This window comes from Aulonocara sp. 'chitande type north' Nkhata Bay, linkage group LG15 (genome assembly GCF_057382095.1).
Source record: "Aulonocara sp. 'chitande type north' Nkhata Bay isolate Kocher_YH1m ecotype deep benthic linkage group LG15, A_spYH_male_GT1.1, whole genome shotgun sequence".
NCBI classification, from domain to species: domain Eukaryota; kingdom Metazoa; phylum Chordata; class Actinopteri; order Cichliformes; family Cichlidae; genus Aulonocara; species Aulonocara sp. 'chitande type north' Nkhata Bay.
In genome coordinates, this window is record NC_141358.1 from 20,027,486 (window position 1) to 20,046,018 (window position 18,533).

Genomic DNA, 18,533 nt, shown 5'->3' on the forward strand with positions numbered 1-18,533 from the left:
CATAAAGAGCCCACATCAATTACACCGATATTTTCCAAGAGACTCCCTGTGCATTGAAGAAGACATCTTAACATCTCAAGAACAATGAAGTTATTGTGATAAGAACTTCCTTGCCAGCATAGAGAAAGAAGCAAGCCCACACTAGAGGAAAAATGCAGCTACAGATGAGGCAGACAAGCAAAATACCATTTTGTTTAAGTACCTGACAGACACACTAATCCATACAGTCGTTTTGTAATTTCTAAAAGACAGTAAAAGATGGCAGACTGTCCAGACTGCAGCTGATAAGCTGGGAATGCTGCGAAGCAACAATCAAACACTGAAAAGCAAACTATATGATTTACAGTGTAAATCCAACTCTTTGCAACCCTGTCTCTACTAAATTATTATATCTAACCTTTCTGCACATGCAGAGCATGCACTAACATGGGCAGTTTATCCAAATGTTAAGTCTATACAACCATGTCCTGCTTGTATAGACTACTTGTGTCCTGCTTCATACATGGATATATCCAACCATAACTGAGGAAAGACAATACTGTAGATTTGTGCTTTGGAGCAATCACCTAGCAAAATGCTGAGGTTGGCAAGATTGCAAATTACATAGATCTAATTAGTAATATCTCTTATAAATCCAGTATAAATGCTGAGAGGCATCTTTTAATGAATGCATCGTGTAGGAATCCCCGCAAACTCTTGCTCTTCTTTCCTCCTGAAGATATTTAAAGTTACGCTAAAGCTACATAAATATCACTTTGAAGTTGAGGAAATATTACAGTTGTTGTAGAGATATTTGAGCCACCTTTTGGCTTTCACTTTAATGCAAATTTACATTGCTTTTAGTGTTTGAAAAGCCCTTTTGCACCCAGGAGTGATTTGTATGAGAGGATAAAGCCTTAAGCTATGAGCTTGCAGCTTAGCCACATCCATAAACTATACAGACGTAAGACATAACAGCTAATTAGTACCAAGTTACACATCAAGAAAATACTAGGATTTTACTGATCATCGTGGATTGTCTGGAGTATCTGAAAATACTCAAAAAGGGGACAACACAACAAATGTGGTCAAGAAATCCAGTTCAATGACTTTAATTAACTGAGGTGAATTTTAGCAGACATCTGTTTTTTGGGGGGGGTTTTTACCGCTGCTTGACTCGGCACACCTGTCAGTCAAAGCACTCATGCCCCTAAGCCTTAACAAAAACCCGAGTGAGTGAGTTTAAAAGCATTCACCAATCATACAGGCTGCAAACATGCTTTTTCTCTGATTCACCTTTGGAGTATTTGTAAACGAAGCCATTAGAGAAATCAGTTAAAGAAGGCTACAATATAAAATCGCATCATTTTATGGCATCAATATCTATAAAACCTGCCATATCACTAAACTCTCACATGCCAAAAACTAAACATCATACCTTGTAGAATTATTGCTGTAATTACTTATACACATAGCAGTGTAGCTCTTAAATGTGAAGTAAATACTCAACATACTTTAAATTCAGACACGGAGTCAGTGTAATTGCAGTTTTTATTCCTTACAAAGAATATTATGTGGAATAGACACAAAAACATAGATTTTTTTATCATAGTGAAAAATATTTAGCTCCCTGTTCCCTTTTAAAATGTAAAATGATCTCCAGACAACACTGCAAGGCTTGTTGCAAAACTTACACACAACAAAAGAACCACTAAGCCTGCATTTCTGTTATTTTTTATATAATTAACCCCAGCACCCGAGCTGCTCTTTACTGGACTCAGCTAGGTCACAGTTACGCGTAAAAACCCACACATACACACACACACACATATGAGCATGCATGAGTGTGTTTTCTGCTTGAATGATGAGAGGAAACTGGATCAGTGTGTCTTCCCTGCATTCCCTCAGCTAAAGTTCATCCGCTTCACTTATGCATATTTATGCTTTCTGAATGCGTGTCAATATGTGTGTGAGTATGTAGCAGTGGGATAGTCACCCCCTGAGGCTGCTGCTTGATGTACTTACTGTTTGATTTACAACAAACACAATCATGATCCAATTGTTTTTCTTGGCTTCCTCTCTACACGATAAACTGCGGGATTTATGAAAGCTTTAAATGCATATATGCTGCAAACACATAAAAAATGTAGCTGCGCTATGAATACTAAAGCAAAAAGCACAAATCCAAACGTTCACCCCCCTAAGGAATTTGGTCATGTGACATAGAGTTACTCACAATTTACAACTCATCCATCCAACCTTAATCATTTCAGCTATTCTGTTCATTGTATTTTTGCCTAAGACACATCTGTGCAACTACAAATGACACATATAAACTGACAGGCAGTCCATCTGTATTTAGCTTCGGTTGCACTGGACTAGCAAGGGGGGTCTTTAAACCCCAGTGGAGCAGGATTATTGATCCAAAAAGCAATCCTATCATCTGACCAGTTTAGGTTTACTAGTTAGAAAATGAATGACTTTTTCTTTTTGCAGTTTAGAAAAATGTATATATGTATGTTGTATATTCCGTTCCACCATATCCCTGGAGATCCGGTGACTGTGGAGGCTATTTGAGTTCAGTGAACTCACTGTCATCTTCACTTTGAGATGATCTGACCTTTGCGACATGTTGCATTATCCTGCTGGAAGCAGCTAACAGAAAATGGACACGCAGTGGTCATAAAGTGCTGGACCATGGTTAGCAGAGATACTCAGCTCAGCTCTGCAGTTTAAACGATGTTCAGTTGGTACTTAGGGGCCCAAATTGTGCCAAGAAAATATCCCTCACACCACTGCACCACCTGCACCAGCCTGAACCACTGATGCAAGGTAGGATGGATTCAGGATCGATTGCTTTCATGCTGTTCATACCAAATTCTGACCATACTAGTCAAATGCTGCAGCAGAAATCGAGACTTATCATTCCAGGAAACGTTCCTTCCATGTTGGAGGGTTAGCACTGCTCCAGAAGGTAAATCACAGAACAACTCAAAACTTGCTATTATTAGTGGTTTATGACTAGTTTCTAAAAGATCAGTGCATTATTATATATCAGTCCATCCATTCGCTTCCGCTTGTCCTTTTCAGGGTCACGGGGGGTGCTGGAGCCTATCCCAGCTGTCATAGGGCGAGAGGCGGGGTACACCGCTAACACATAGGGACAGACAACCATTCACACCTATGGGCAATTTAGATTTTTCAATTAACCTATGCCCACTAAGTGCAAGTCTTTGGACTGAGTACCCGGGGAGAACCCACACAAACACGGGGAGAACATGCAATCTCCACACAGAAAGACCCTGATGGTGGAATTGAACTCAGGACCTTCTTGCTGTGAGGCAATAGTGCTAACCACCGTACCACCATGCCACTGTGCTGCCCACATTATTATATAATACATTTATAATACGTTTAATATTCAGCTTTTAAATTTGGCAAGTACAAAATTGGTTGCATGATCGCCTCAGTTGTTTTTTGTTCAATATCATGTAAGCCACTGCAGACAGACTTGCATGCAAAGCACGACACTTCAGTTAATCGATCAATTTGTCTACAACAGACGGCTAATTTCCTCAGGAAAGCTCTCTTTTTTTTCATAACGCCCACTGTCCTTATGGTGCACAGAAAGAGAAACCATGTGAATAAGAAGAAGACCGGAAAGAGAAAGAGATGAAGGATGGTAGGAAGCAGGATGGCAACCAGATCAAGATATGCCCACTGAAACAAAACAGATGAGGAGGAAAAATTATGCCAGAACAAAAGCCCACTCTACGGTACTGACCTCACTGAGCGACACTTCAACACTCAACAGCCATTTCAGGTCTGCAACAAAGACGCACAAGACGCTGCTTGTTCCCTGCTCACGTGTGGACCGAGAGAGAGGACGACAGCCAGTCATCGATCTCCTTCAACGTGAAGGACACCGTATTAACTAAGTGGTGGCCATCTCTTATTCATACGCCGCTCGTCACTTATCGACACCCCCTCTCACTCCCGTAGTCTGATGGGATTTTCACGGTTTATTTATGGGATAGGACGATAGAGAGAAAGATGGAGGAAGGACGAGACGAGGTAGGGGAAGGTAAATGAGGGGGAGGGGAGAGTGTAAATAAGATACAGAGATGAAGAGGTAAAGTGAGGGATACAGGAGAAGGTGAGAGATGAGTGAAAGCCAAGAAGAGGCGAAGAGATGTGTGGCGGATAAATGATGAATGGAATGTCTGGAGGCTTCAAATCACACAAAAAACACAAGAGGCAGACTGAGAGATTAGTCCCAATGACCCACTTAGCAGGAGAGAGGCAAAAATGGCTTTTAGTTTACACAAATGAAATCGGAGTGCGAGGATGAAATGTTCTATTACTAACAGAAAGCAAGCTGAAATCTAAAAGGAGACACGGGCTGGATAAACATTCAACGCGTTATGGGCCTTTAAAAGTAGCTAAAACATTTTCTTAAAACTCCTTTACTTCCAGACCCTGAGGCCTTTTTTTTACCATAATGATAATTATCATAATGGTGATAACTATAAGACTAAACATTTTGACTCACGTATTAACAAATCCAACATTTCTTCAAAAACAATTTAAAAAAATAATGACGATACATGAACTATAACAGACAGCACTATCGTTTAGAGTTTACAAAGTCACGTCACCGCGTAGCCCGAGAGGAATGAACCTGAGTCGACCTCAACCCTGGATTTTGAAATTAATGAAAAATGTCATTAGGAAATGAAATAATCATAAATCAGTTTAATCATCCATTAATGAAACCAGCAGGCGGGTTTGTTCCTCCTTTTTTTTGGCAGGCAGGGATGAATTTGGATAAGGAACAGTGTTGTAGGTTTTTAGCCAAACCTTGTCCCTTCTGATTGTAGAATGAATGAAAGTTTTACTCACATAAGATGAAGACGACTATCCAAATTATTACAAGCCAAGTTCAATGTCCTCCACTGCATTTTTCACTAACAAGAAGTTCTGAATTACTGCAAACATGATCTGTTTGAATCACATTCGGACCCTAATGTCTAGGAGGAAAATGTGATGCAAAAGTCCAAAATTGTCTATTTTTTTTCTTAAGTTTCAAAACTTTAGATTTACATGCAAAACCAAATTTGGTTTACTGTCTAACTGCATCAGTTGTTTGGATTAGAATCAGTTTTACCACGTTCATAAAGAAATATGATAAGACCTCCACTAAGTTAACGAGAAACCATTGATCGATAATACTCCATGTTGCCTTAAGTCCACAGGCTAAAGAGGGAAAACTCACCACCATCACTTGAGATCTGGCGATGGCACCACTGGGTGTTTGTAGCAATGCTGAGCAGAGGTTTGAGAAGGTTGCTGGATGAGGATTTGGTGCAAAGCCATGCACTGTTTATTTGCAGTTTGTACATAAGAAATTGCTCAATTTTTCTGATACAGTTACAAATATTTGCAGAAACTAAGGTTAAGATAACAAACATTGTAATCTCAGTCTGCTTTCTGTATCCTGCCTTACAAATCCAACAATCCCTGATGGATTGCTGTACAGCAAAGCAGGGTTTTTACACTATAGAGGAATTGTTCTCCTCCCCGAAAAAAACAAAATTCAAAAAACGTTTTAGCCAAAGCCAAAGAAAAATCACCAACATCCTAATCATTTAATTCCATCTATCCATCCATTTCTTTGCTTATTCAACATATTTGCTTATCAAATGGACAAAAACAACTATAAAGTAGACTTATTGCATTTACAGTACATGTTTAAAGGAAAAACACAAAATGGGTTTAGAGATTTCAAAAATAAATGTTTAGGCAGAGGTAGAGCAAGCCATTTAAATTTTTCATTTAGTCAAAACAAAAAATACTATATTAAAGACACATGTAGACACCATGCCGCACATTTTGAAGCTTGAAGTTTGTTATTTTGGTTTTCAGTTCAGTTCTTTTTTATTTCAAACATATACATTCACCAACATTTCATAAAATCATTCCATACAGTTGTTTGAAAAGGAGTAGGCAGAAGTATATACTTATTTAGCCCTACCCCCTCGGGTTTACATCCTCATCATCTAAATTTGAACAACAAAAATGTATACAATGCCTTCTACTTAGAACATAACATCTCAAAAAAATATTTTCACATGTTCAACTAAAACTATATTTAGATTTGCTAATTTGCAGAAGAAAATAAACATGAGTTTGACTGCTGTCTTGGGTTAATTGCATTTTCTTCATTCTTATACTTATTTAATATTTCTTTTTTGAGTTTTCAGAGACTTGTTTATATGGATCTATCTGAGAAATTGAGAATACAACATGCTGCAAGCCTGTTGCACACTACATCACATCCTGCTTTACTCTTTTTCTCAAAAAATTGATTAGAATTTACAAAATGATCACCGTGTGGTATTAAATAAGGCTTAAAACTACCGACTAAGACCGTAAAATTATCAGGAAAATTAAAAACTAGTTCACGGATGACATAAAAAAGGGACTATTTTTTACACAATTAGACTTTCAAGAACATCCACCGGAGTTTCCCCTTGCTGGCCATCAAAAAGAATACAGGTTAACGATATTTCCACATTGACCTCACCGTTCAGAGCTGAATTTTCCATTCCTCTTTTATACACTTCTCAAAAAATGAAAGAAATTGGTTTTAATCTGAGTATAGCATCAAGTCAGTTAAACGTCTGGAATATTGATCTGATCGAGTAGCAGAGAGGGTTGCTAATCATTTTTGGTGTTATGAAATTATCACTAGGTGTGGGGCAACAAGGAGACAGCCCGCCAACCCACCTCCTCATCATTTCTGAATTTTTCTTCACTAGTTTTTCATTTGGTTAGAGTCAGTGTCACATGAGGCAGGTTAATCATGAGCAAAGGTCTGGAGAAGCCATGGAAACAATACGCTTGTTCATTGTTCAGCGTGACCAGTTTGGTGGAGGGTCAGTGATTTTCTGTGGCTTATAGAGATATTAGGAATAAAATTGTTGGACCCATTGTCAGACCCTAGACTGTGGGTGTAGTGGGACCTGGGTTCTTACCTGTGCATGACAATGCCTCATGTGAAAATATGGAGGCAGATGCTGGAGAATTAAGGCACTGATACCACTGACTCACCCCCACACTCCCCTGACCTAAATCCAACAGAACACCTCTGGGATGCCTCCCAGATCTGGTATGAGATCCCCCAGGACACCATCCATTGTCTCATTAGGAGCATGCCCTGACAAGGGTCGGGCATATATAAGCACATTGTGACAACAAACTACTGCATCTGAGTACCAAGTTTTGAAAAAATGGACTAACCTTAATTTTTACACTTTGATTTCTGAGGTGTTTTTGAATTCAGTCCTCTGTAGGTTGATAAATTGAATTTCCACCAAATGACGTGGCATCCTTGCAATCATAACACTCTGTCCAGTCCATATCATTAGAGATACCCAGCATGATATATAGTACATCATCAGCTATCGTCAGCAGTCATGTTTTCAAGAACAATTTTCAAATATACAAGTCGAGATTTTTTAAAATGTAAACATTTTCCTTCAGACTGAAGTAATTGCCTTAAATTTATTCCACATCAACAGATATGTTTTTAAAAAGTGTAGATATGCTAATTATTTACTTTATAATTCACTCTCTTGTCAGATTATAACCAGCCACAGACAGGGAAACATTTAAACTCATGACTTGAGCTTCTTCATCCCAGCGCCTGAGGAATAGCGATGACCTCCTCTGCCTACACTCACCATCCACATCATATATATATATATACATTGCAGTGCAGATGTGGGGCAGTAACGCTGTGCGACCCTTCATGTGATGACGCATGTTGCATTCACACACATACACAGTGCACACAGAAGCACACTGGGCTTTGACGCCTACAGTAATTATGTTCTGATGAATCACTGCTATTTCGTTTAGTTATTCCCACACACACACACACACACACACTCAGCACAGGATCACACATGAGTGTTTTCTGTTTCTGTGGAAAACATGATGAAGTATGAAGCAGTCATTTATAGATAGATAGATAGATAGATAGATAGATAGATAGATAGATAGATAGATAGATAGATAGATAGATAGATAGATAGATAGATAGATAGATAGATAGATAGATAGATAGATAGATAGATAGATAGATAGATAGAGGAAAATGTTTGAGATGCTGATCATCAGCTCAGGGCACTTCGGGTAATGGCCTCTGGTAGCCTCTGTGTGTGTGTGTGTGTGTGTGTGTGTGTGTGTGTGTGTGTGTGTGTGTGTGTGAGAGAGAGAGAGAGAGAGAGAGAGAGAGTAATGAATCAGCTCTTTGGGATTCAATAGTCTAATTATTAGTATGAGCGCACTAACAGAACCTTACGGCCTTGACTCTGTGGATGTTGTGAGTGCGTGTCCACTCACTTTGTGTTGCTTCCACATCACGGCCAGCGGTTTGACGTCGTGCTTGGCGTGTTTTCCCTCCTCCAGACACTTCATGCACACGGGAGCCTTGCAGCTGCTGCAGTACATACTGAAGTTTTCCGCTTCGTGATCCACGCACGTCGCCGGTTTCCGCGCGGTGGCGGGCGGCTGCTGACCACCGCCGCCTCCGCTAGCCCCCGCTCCTGCCGCCTTGTTTGGCGGCGGCACCAGTCGGTGCTTGGCGAGGGGACCGCGGGACGGGTGGCATCGCTGCTGGCAGGCGTTGCAGTAGTAGACGTCGCACTGCTCGCACATCACCGCCGCGTCCACCGGGTTGCGGTCGCACAGCTGGCACTTCACCGCGTTGGAAGATGAGGAGGAGGCGCCGCGGGTCTGTTGGTACCGCGCCACGATGGCCTCCAGCAGCCGGTTCCGAGGGAAACCCCGGAGCCCCCGCTCGTCCAGAGAGACGCTCCGGTGGCACAGCGGACAGGTGAGTGTGCACTGTCGGTGGGGGATCGCAGGCGGAAACACCCGCACCCCGTTTGGAGACTTGAGCTGGCACGGCGTGTAGGAGCCGTATCCGCTGTCCGTCTCGCTGTACAGACTCATCTTGTCCATGTCCAGGTAGTCGTAGTCAGAGCTGCCCGAGGCTCGGCTCTGCACCGGGGTCTCCCCCTCCGGGGTCTGGACGGTGATGTTCCGAGCGCATCCCAGGCAGACGTTGTGGGAACACGGAAGCAGGATGGGGTCCTTGAAGAGAGACCCGCAAACGGGGCATTTCAACTCTTCCTCCATCGCTCCCGTCTGTGTCGGTGGACCGGAGAGGGGAAGCTGCTTCTCCGAGAACGCTCCAGCACCGAGTGACTGGACAGCTCCCCACACTACTTTGCGCATGCGTAAAGAGGGGCGGAGATTGTGATCTGGGTTGACTGATCGAGCTAATTTGGAGGATTTGAAACGCCACATATTTTAGATTATTATGGTTGGTAAAGAGGATCTCTGCTCCTTTTCTCAAATTACTTTGATTTGACATATTTAAGCTAACGCTTCAGTTATGTAATTCACTTCTTTCTTCTTAATTTTGTCCACAACATTGGTTTATTTTCTAAGATTACTAGATAGAAAATGATAAGAAGAAGAATTTGATTCAATCCCTGCAATTTTGTAGTCTTTCTTTCTTTCTTTCTTTCTTTCTATGTATTTTACCAAAAAATGCAAACATTGAAATAAAAAGGGGGGGGGGGGGGGGGGATCGCTCCTTAAATGTGTTATAGCTGGTAAAAACTTAAACTTTCTTCATCTGAGCTTCTTTCTGCCAGTATACAAGGACAGTAACTGCTATCATTATGTCAAATGATAATGCTGAAGCGGATCATTTATTGTGACTGCCTCTATACTCTGCATTTGTTCTGCCTGTTAGTCTGAAACAAATCAAACGTGATAGCAGAAGTACATGCAATCAATAAAAATGGATTAAACTAAGTTTAATAGGAGTTTCCATGCAGGCTCAAAATGGATGAGGGACCATCTGAAGCCACTTCGATCCGGTAACCTTTGTGTTTTTTCCCATTAGTCTTTTGTGTTAACTAAACATTTAATTGACTAGACAGCGGGCATGACTGAAGTCCTTTGGGGAGCAAGATTAATCCGACACACTGGGACAGCTTTTCCATTTATTAGCCCAATTAGCATCCCATTACCTGGGTTTCAGATCTGCTCTGCAGTGAAATGAGAGCGGGCATCTGCACAGCCACGTTAAAGCAGAGATCTCTGCAGATGTGGAACATCCTGCAGTGTCATTGCCAAGCATAACCTTTAACTATCACCGAAGAGAACCTCACTCCAGCATAATCCATCACGAGGATGTTTACTCTAAAAAATTGATCTTCAGTTACACATTTGTTCTCCAAGGAAGAAAAAAAGGCGAGCACTGCGTTCTTCCAACACTGCAGTCATAAAAGATTTTTTAATGTAAAATTAATCTGAGCTGAATTTTAAGAAGATGAATAACTTGCTTTAATTACTAAAATATAAAAATCAGATTCTTTTTTGTACCACATTGGTGGGAATCATGCTATCAGACCTGGACGGCAGAGTGGAGAAGTGGTTCGCACTGTTGTTTCACAGCAAAAAGGTTTGGGGTTTGAATCCACTATCCAATCTGCCTGAGACCTTCCTGTGTGGAATTTTCATGCCGAGTGGGTCCTCTCCAGGTACTCAGACAGGCAGTTAGTGGGGTTAGGTAGATTGGTGATTCTAAATTAGCTGTAGGGGTGAATGTGAGTGGTTGTTTCTTTGTGTCAGCCCTGCAACACCCCCGTGTTTTGCTATGTGGCAGCTGAGGCTCGAGCTTCACTGTGATGAGTGGAAGAAGATGGATGAGTGGGTGGGAATCACCTTCGTCAGTTTCAATTTATTTCCACATTTTCATGTTATCAACAGAGCTACATTAGTTTTTATATTATGTTTGTGGACATTTGACAAATTCGATTTCAGCATTTATCTCAGTTTTGTCCCCCACCAGCTCTTGAAGGAAACATCTGGCTGTTTAATTTGGACAGCAGGTTTCTGTGTCTGAAAGAAATCTGCCTGCTGCTTCAGTTCAAACTTGAGCTATCACTTATTTCAACCACAGTACAGTAACAGTCAGTAGGAATATTACACTTAGATCTCTGTAGAAAGGAACTGTAGAGTTGAGGGTCTCTGTGGGCTGCTCACGTTAATCAACCCAGTTCATATTAGAAATCATTACTTGACCCTTTGTTAATATAAATGTTAATATAGGATTTATAGTTAAGGTTGTACTTGTCACTACAGAAGTTTGTTTCCCCCACTAAAAAGAAAAAAAAATGATCTAAGTCAAAATTCTTGGTTTAATATCAACATTTTGTGTTATCTCAAAATTTTAAGATAAGCAGGTCAAAATTTTACTTAATAGCTGAAATTTTGAGATCAATATCTTCGCAACACCATTTACTGAAAAAGAAGCAAACTATTATCTGTTCGTCTCATGAACTACGTGCTTTGTATTCACTTATAGTTTGACTGGTTGAATTCCCTCAAATAATCCCACCAGCCTGATGCCTCTTCCCTAAGCTGAGGCTTTCCTCGAGCCCTCGATCACATCAGTGATTATGATGAGATGAGCTGTGAAGCAGAAAGAACAATCATGTGCTCAATCGCATCTAAAAATATCAGCTGTCATGTTTTCGTTGACTCTGTGACTGTTGGGAAACACTTTAACAGAAAGAGGAGGAACTGCTCGTCATTACGGTAGTGCCACCAGACCGGCTTTACTGCAGGAGGAAGAGCAGTCAAACAGATTTATGTTCACTGATGTTTCTTGAACACTTTGTCACTGTTGGATTTTAGGATGTTGTCCAGAAACTAAAGTTTAACACTTAAACTGTTGAGCTGTGTTCATAAACGGTTCGACTGCCAAAACTTGATCCAAGAAGCTCAAAAACTGAGTTATAATAAAATCAACTATATTTTAATTTAATTCCCCCTAATTCTAACGGCCACAAGAGGGCAATGTAGCGTAACCCAATGATCAACTCATTTTTTTTGGTTTAATTTAGTTTACATGCCATAAGGCTTTAGTTTTGCATAACCACAGAAAAATAGATACAGCTGACATAAATCCAGCCCTTCTCTGTATCCATTAAGAAAATCAATCCTTTTTGACCTCCACTAAGTGTATCAAATAAGGTAGAATGGGGTCATATAGAAAAATCATGACTGGTCTGGCAAATACTAGTCTGAGCATGAGGATTATTAAACTACCTGCACCACACATTTCACAGTTATCAGCATGTTGAAACTGCAGAAATCTTTTGGAGGTGAACAACAGCTGCTGCCTGATGCCTTGGAGCTACAAGTTTGAAAACAGCAGACACACCTAGTATGCAGTATATATCGACATCTATATAACATGGCATCACAGAGGTATATATATTCAAATGGCTGGGGTTGTGCAGAAAAATGATTAGTCCTTTGAATCTTAATGTACTGAATAGTATTTCTTTTAAGAGAGATTTGATGCGAACATGATCTAAAAATGGCAGCAAAGACCACAGAGGGATTTATTAATGTAGTAACTGTAAGCCTTTTCTATTAAAGCAGGCTCACACCAACTAATGTTAAATATTTGTTACATTAATCTGCTTTACATTACTATATGCTAATGGGTACCATTATTATTATCTAAACTTGTGTTTTTCACAAGACTCCCAGCAAACAGTTTTACAGTTTTACATGAAAAGTAAAACCGTTTGCTGTAAGGAAAGGTTGCTGATAGGGAGCGCTTCTTTTATGCACCATGGACAAAAAAGGAAAAGATGAAACACTGCTGAGTTATTGAGCAAACATGCCAGCCAAAATTAGAAGATGAGAAAATACACCATACCGTGTTGCACTCAGTTTCACTTAGTACAGCAAGAACAACACTTCTTTCATTTCATTTACTGTTTTACAATTCATGTTAAGATACTTTTTCCCCCCAGTGACACACCATCTGCTTCTTTTAGATGCTTTACTTTATTGTTACAATGAAAATGTTATGCAGATAAATTGTATTCCTTCATAGCAGAAGTAAAATGCTTCTGTGTTGTGAATCTCACTCAGTTTTGCATCTGGGAGACAAGACACCCTCTCTACTTTAATGCTTGGGCTTAAACTTTTCCTTTAGGGTTACGGTCGGTTGGACGCTGGGTGGGGGGGGCTTCCCATGATGCACTGAGCGTTTCTTCTTCACGTGTCTCCTTTCACTCTCTGTGTCCTTATACACCACTACTGGATTTAATCATTACTTATTATTCATCTCTAGCTCTCTCTCCTAGTCTGCCTTTTGTCCGGTCTCTCTGCTCTTTCTTTCCCCATCACCCCCGACCAGTGGCAGCAGATGGCGCCAGAGGTTTCTTCCTGTTGAATGGGAGATTTTTCTTCCCACTGTTGCCAAGTGCTTGCTCACAGGAGGTTGTGGGATTGTTGGGGTTTCTTTCTAATATTGTAGGGTCTTTAACTTGAAACAGAAACGGCCTTGGGCCAACTGTTGTTGTCAATTAATGATATATAAATAAAACTGAAATGAATTAAACATCTTCATCATTGATAAAATGAGAACTCTGTGCATAATGATCTTTATTCATTTCCGTGTGTTATTTTTGAATAACAGAAAACATTTAGCAGTGCATTTCACTTCAGTCATCCCTTTTAATCAAGTCCTTGTGTGCTTGAATACTTTAGTGTCTAATAACGGTCGAATAAGTAGCCTCAAAATTAAACTTTCAAATAAAATGATCTTTAGCCATCATGGTAATTATAGTGTTTGTCTGATCAATAGATTCATCAGCCTCACACAATCATTGCACCTCTTTCAGAAGAGCTTAGTCTCCTTAGTTATCACGTGTCAATAATCACTGTTAATACATTATGCATTTTGAGTTTAGCTGTTGGTTATTTTTTTATGCATGTAAAACATTTGCAAAGTTACAAAAGTTTAGGATAATGCAGGTTATTTTCTCCCACTGCCTGGAGCACATCATTTGTGATCCAGGTTTTCATCTGTGATTTATCTGTATCAGATTAGTGCAACACCTTAGCTATTGGCTAGTGTGACCTGCCCTTAAAAAGAACAAACAGCTGCCTTGTTTCCGGTTCTGGTTGAAATGTGTGTGGGTTTTCTTACTGAGTGTTGCGTCTCTATTTGTAAGGTTATGGCAAGAAAACCATTTCTCATTTTGACTGGACAGGCTGATAAATCAAAGCAGGCTGGACTTTATTTGGAGCCAGTATGAGAAAAATATTGAGAAAAAAATATTGAGAAAAAAATTCTGATGAACCACTAAAACTAAAAACCTATAAATGATTATAATATGGGCACTTTAAGCTGTCTTATTCTAGTGCTATTGCGACTCTTTTCTGTGATGTATCCAGTGATTTCCTGTCCTGCAGCATAAAAACAACCAAAAGGTGCTATGTTTATTTCTAAATTGGGAGTTGAAATTGCAAGAACAGTCATTTAGAGAGTGTGTAGGTGTTTCATGGCCGCCATTCTTGCGCCTCAATTCAAGCCACAGAAGTTCCTGTCGGTCTCAGACCACGGATGTGGTGCTCTCGGGGTTGATTCGTACCGGCCTCGTGCTCTTCCTGAGGTCCTGCAGCTGCTTGGCCGGCTTCCCCACGCTCTCCTCAAACCTCCGCTCAACCACCGGCAGCACGGTGTCGTGGAGGAAGGAGGCATTCTGCATGACAAAGGCTTTCTTCTCAGGGTCCTGCTCACAGCGGAGGCTGTAGTCTACGTGCTGTACGGCCACCAGGATGATCTCCCTCAGGCTCTCCAGCAGCACCATGTGCAGCTCAGGGAAGTAGAGCTTCAGGCCTTCCTCTAAGAAGCTCATCATCTGCTTGGTGAAGGCCACGACGGTATAGCTCAGGTTCACCCAGCAGTCATCACCTGTGTACTGCTCAAAGTTAATGCCACAACTGCGCATCTCATCCTGCACAAAGATAAATATGTTAATGTTGCAGCAGGTAAAGGAAAACAGTGATTTGTGGCAGCTTTCATATGAAATCCTCAGCATTTGTTGTAACAGAAGCTCTAAGCACACAAGCCAAAATCCCTGCCTCCAGAAATTACAACATAATTAAGCATGCAAAACCCCCAAAATATGAAATTATATAAAAAGGAGCTTTAAAGGTTCACAGTGGAAAAATTTCAACAGTTGAATCATTTAAGCAGATTAATACCAGATTATCAAAGCTTTGCTTTCTGTTACTCAATTTAGGAGGTTCTTGGTTAAAAACAATTAAACAATCAACAATTGAAGAAAACAAAAGACTGAGTGAGAAACCGTAAGAACCAAGAGACAAAACAGAAATAATTCAGATCCACCTTAAGTTTAGCCAAAGCCTCAGGAGTCATGAGGTTCATCCTCCTCCACATCTCCTCAGAGTTTCTGTGTTTCGTGGCCTCGATGATAATATCTTTGTAGCTCTGGAGCGCTGCCTTGATGTCTTTGACCAGCAGGGACTGCAGGGTGAAGGTCAGGTCCAGGCCGATCTCGGTGAGCTGCTGACAGTGTTCTTTAGCCACTTTAACGCACTCTGCTGCTGTCGACAGGCTCTCCTTACTGTCGAACACCTAGCAACGAGGAAATAAAAAAATGTACTTTATTAAGAAAACCATACAACCATAAATTTTAACTTGCACGCTGCATGCTCTGGCTGCCATTTAAGAGATCCTCTTGTGTTGCAGCAATGCTTTTCAGTTCTTTGCCCTTCTCAGATGGCTTTTTTTATTACTAAAACAACTCAACTTTTTTTATACACCTGAGATCCAGAAGCTTATCCTCTGTATACCAAAACACATTGTTGGTTATTTGCATATTTTAAACCATTAATACCTAAGAACACCACCGGAACACACAAATATTGCATCATGTCTCAGTAGCTTAGTATGTTTTTAGCTATAAACAATGCAGAATATACAAATGATAGATGTTACATATCTTCTAATCATAGGGGACGTACCTATTACTCAGGGTTTTATCATCTGACATTTTAACTACCTGCTTGCTGAAGGCGTCCACAAACATCCTCATGGCTGATCTGGACCAGACCACGAAGGCAGAATAGCAGCCTGTGTTCCCGGCAAAGTCCATCTGAAATTCTTTGGCCGTCTCCAGCAGGCTGGTGAAGAATATGTTGCAGAGTTTGTGGATGTAGAGCAGCGTGGCTCCTTCGATGCGAAGCTGCCGTATAGCAGTCTGCACTGCAGCAGCGCGGTTCTTCAGAAAGAGCTCACAGGCTTTGGTGGACTGGCCTGAAACACAGATGACTGTGTGATGAGACAGTACAGATGTTCATGGCAATTACATTGTATTTTTGCAAATACATGCAAACTGTGATGCATTATGGGAATCTGAGGGCCTTTATATTTATGACTGTAAATGTACAACATGTGTAGCTATTTCTCAGCTGATTCTGGTACGTTTTTAGTATATGTCTTGAAACCTATTAAGCTTAATGGGGAAAAAAAGTAAACTGGATGGCAAACTCTCCTTGACTACATAAAGAATACCTGGGAGTGTAGTGACAGGAGACAAAATGTTCTCTCTCTTTCCTTTTGATTGAGTTTTAAAAGAGGTTTATACCCTACATACTCCTGCTAAAGGATAATGTTTTGCCCGAAAAAGGTCAAGTACTGAAAAATTGCAAATAAACATGTTTTTGCAAACCAGTCAGTGTGTGGGAGTCTGTTTGCAAAACTCGGGCATAATTAAAAATGGATCCACTCGAAGCTGTTCTGCACCAAAGCAAAATACAAATTTCTAAGGTTTTATAACATTCGGTCATTCAAGAACAGTTCTGACAAAAAATAAATAGTAAACTATATATAAACTATCATGAGGTTAGTTCTCTTAGTGCTCTGAATAGGAAAGTTATTTTCTTAATTAAGTAGTTTGAGAATATTCACCTTGACTGAAGATGAGGGGAAAAACAGTGAATACATACAGATCACCGCAAGCACAGCTTATTTGTCTGAAAATTACACTTTAACTGCATCCAAGGTCGAACTCGGACAACAAGCAATTTGAAAGTCAAGTCCATGCAAATGATGGAAGAGAATGAGCTAAACTCCCCAAATAATGAACAGTGAATTGTGGAAACCCTGTGAGAGGGCTGAGCACATCCTTACTGTGAATACACTGAATATAAAGTGAGATCATAGCAGACAGGTGTTATTTGTTTTGGTGATGTGTGCAAACTTGTTATTTTTGATTTTAAAAAAAGGACCTAGTCTGATGAGCTGGGAAACAGCCCGCCGGGTTGCTTTAGGACCGCCACGAAGTGACCGATCTGGAGACAACTCAAACACCAGGACCTCTGTCAGCTGCCGCACACGTTCATCCACCTTCCCCCTAAGCTCTTTAACCTTCGGGGTGACAGGCTGATCTCTGAGATACTCATTGAGCTTGTCCAGCAGGTCAACAGCACCCTCGAAGTCTCTCTGGGCAATGCACACATCCAGATCCTCTGGCAGCTCCTGGATCCACTCAAGGCTAAGATTCACGCTCTCCTCACCATCAACCGTGTCTTCATCATCATCCATATCAAAAGGATTGGTGGATACCTCAGCTCTAACAGGAGAAGTGGGGACCTCCTCCTCCTTCTTATGCCTGTCTTTGGAGACTTTGTTTTTCTTGGTTTCATCTAGGATCTCCAACCACTCTTTCTTAACTTTGCTGTTCTCTGCCTGGAAGATGCGGCTGTCTGGAAACATTAGGATCTTGAACATGTCCTTCATTGGTGGGTTGTCTTTCACGTTAACTACAGCAAAGCTCTCCAGGTCATACAGAGCGTTGTATTTATACTTAACCGTGCCACGGCGGTTAGGCAGCCAGGTGGCAATCAGCAGACAGTCATTCATCAGGAAAGCGTGCACCTTCTGAATGGGGGACATGTTGTCAACATCAAACTCTGCAAGGTCCCCATTGTAGATAAGGTGCCTGCCTGGGGTGTCCATGATGTTTTTAACCCCTTCCACTTTCTCCAGCAGTGAGGTGAGGGTCCTCTGCTTCACCTCCTCAGTCTCTTTGGGAAAAGCTGCCTGCATCTCTTTAGACGTCTCATCCTTATCTGTGGACAGCAGGGCCTGAGTGATACTCTCCATGATGCTCTTCTGTTCAGTCAGGATGTGGCTCAGCTGGTACATTTCGCTCTCCAGATAGGAAATCTCTTTGGCTGTTTCGATGAACTGTCTGTAATTCTTGTAAACATTTTTCTTCAGATTTTGAGCCGTTTCGTCGGCAAGGTTTTGGATTTTTTGTCGGTGCTCCTGCAAATCCCTGTCGCCATCGGACTGCTGTGACAGCTGCTTGACGTAATTTTGCGGGTCGAAATTGGGCGATTCGAGCTGCTTCCGTAGTCGGTTCCCCGTTTCCGACATCTTTTGCCGTGTAACTGTTTACTTATTGAGATAAATTGTTGAGAAAATGTAGAAAAAACTGGACAGAGAAACAGTTCATCGAGGCTCCTTGGTTCATATCCGCTTGTAGCCTAAACAGGAAGTTGACACCCTGGAACGTCACGGGATACAAAAAAATAATAAAACAATTTTAAAAAATCTAAATGATCAT

At 40.9% G+C, this 18,533-nt stretch overlaps 2 protein-coding genes across 3 annotated transcripts in view; both read right to left on the bottom strand.

The window, feature by feature from the left end:
- trim67 (tripartite motif containing 67) overlaps positions 1-9,357 on the bottom strand; it is a 67,316-nt gene extending 57,959 nt beyond the window's left edge. Inside the window, exon 1 of one of the 2 annotated variants that reach the window (XM_086264864.1) lies at positions 8,389-9,357. In XM_086264864.1, coding sequence (XP_086120990.1) covers positions 8,389-9,357 — 969 coding nt within the window. The remainder of the gene's footprint in view (positions 1-8,388) is intronic. The other variant, XM_086264865.1, reaches the window with a different exon arrangement.
- A 4,158-nt stretch (positions 9,358-13,515) lies between these two features.
- Positions 13,516-18,473, bottom strand: exoc8 (exocyst complex component 8). The gene is made up of 4 exons (XM_086264866.1): positions 17,191-18,473; positions 15,963-16,216; positions 15,287-15,535; positions 13,516-14,891 (listed from the first exon to the last, which is right to left on the bottom strand). The coding sequence occupies exons 1-4, from the start codon at positions 18,341-18,343 to the stop codon at positions 14,487-14,489; spliced, it is 2,061 nt and encodes a 686-aa protein (XP_086120992.1). The 5' UTR covers positions 18,344-18,473; the 3' UTR covers positions 13,516-14,486.
- Between the last annotated feature and the right edge of the window lie 60 nt (positions 18,474-18,533).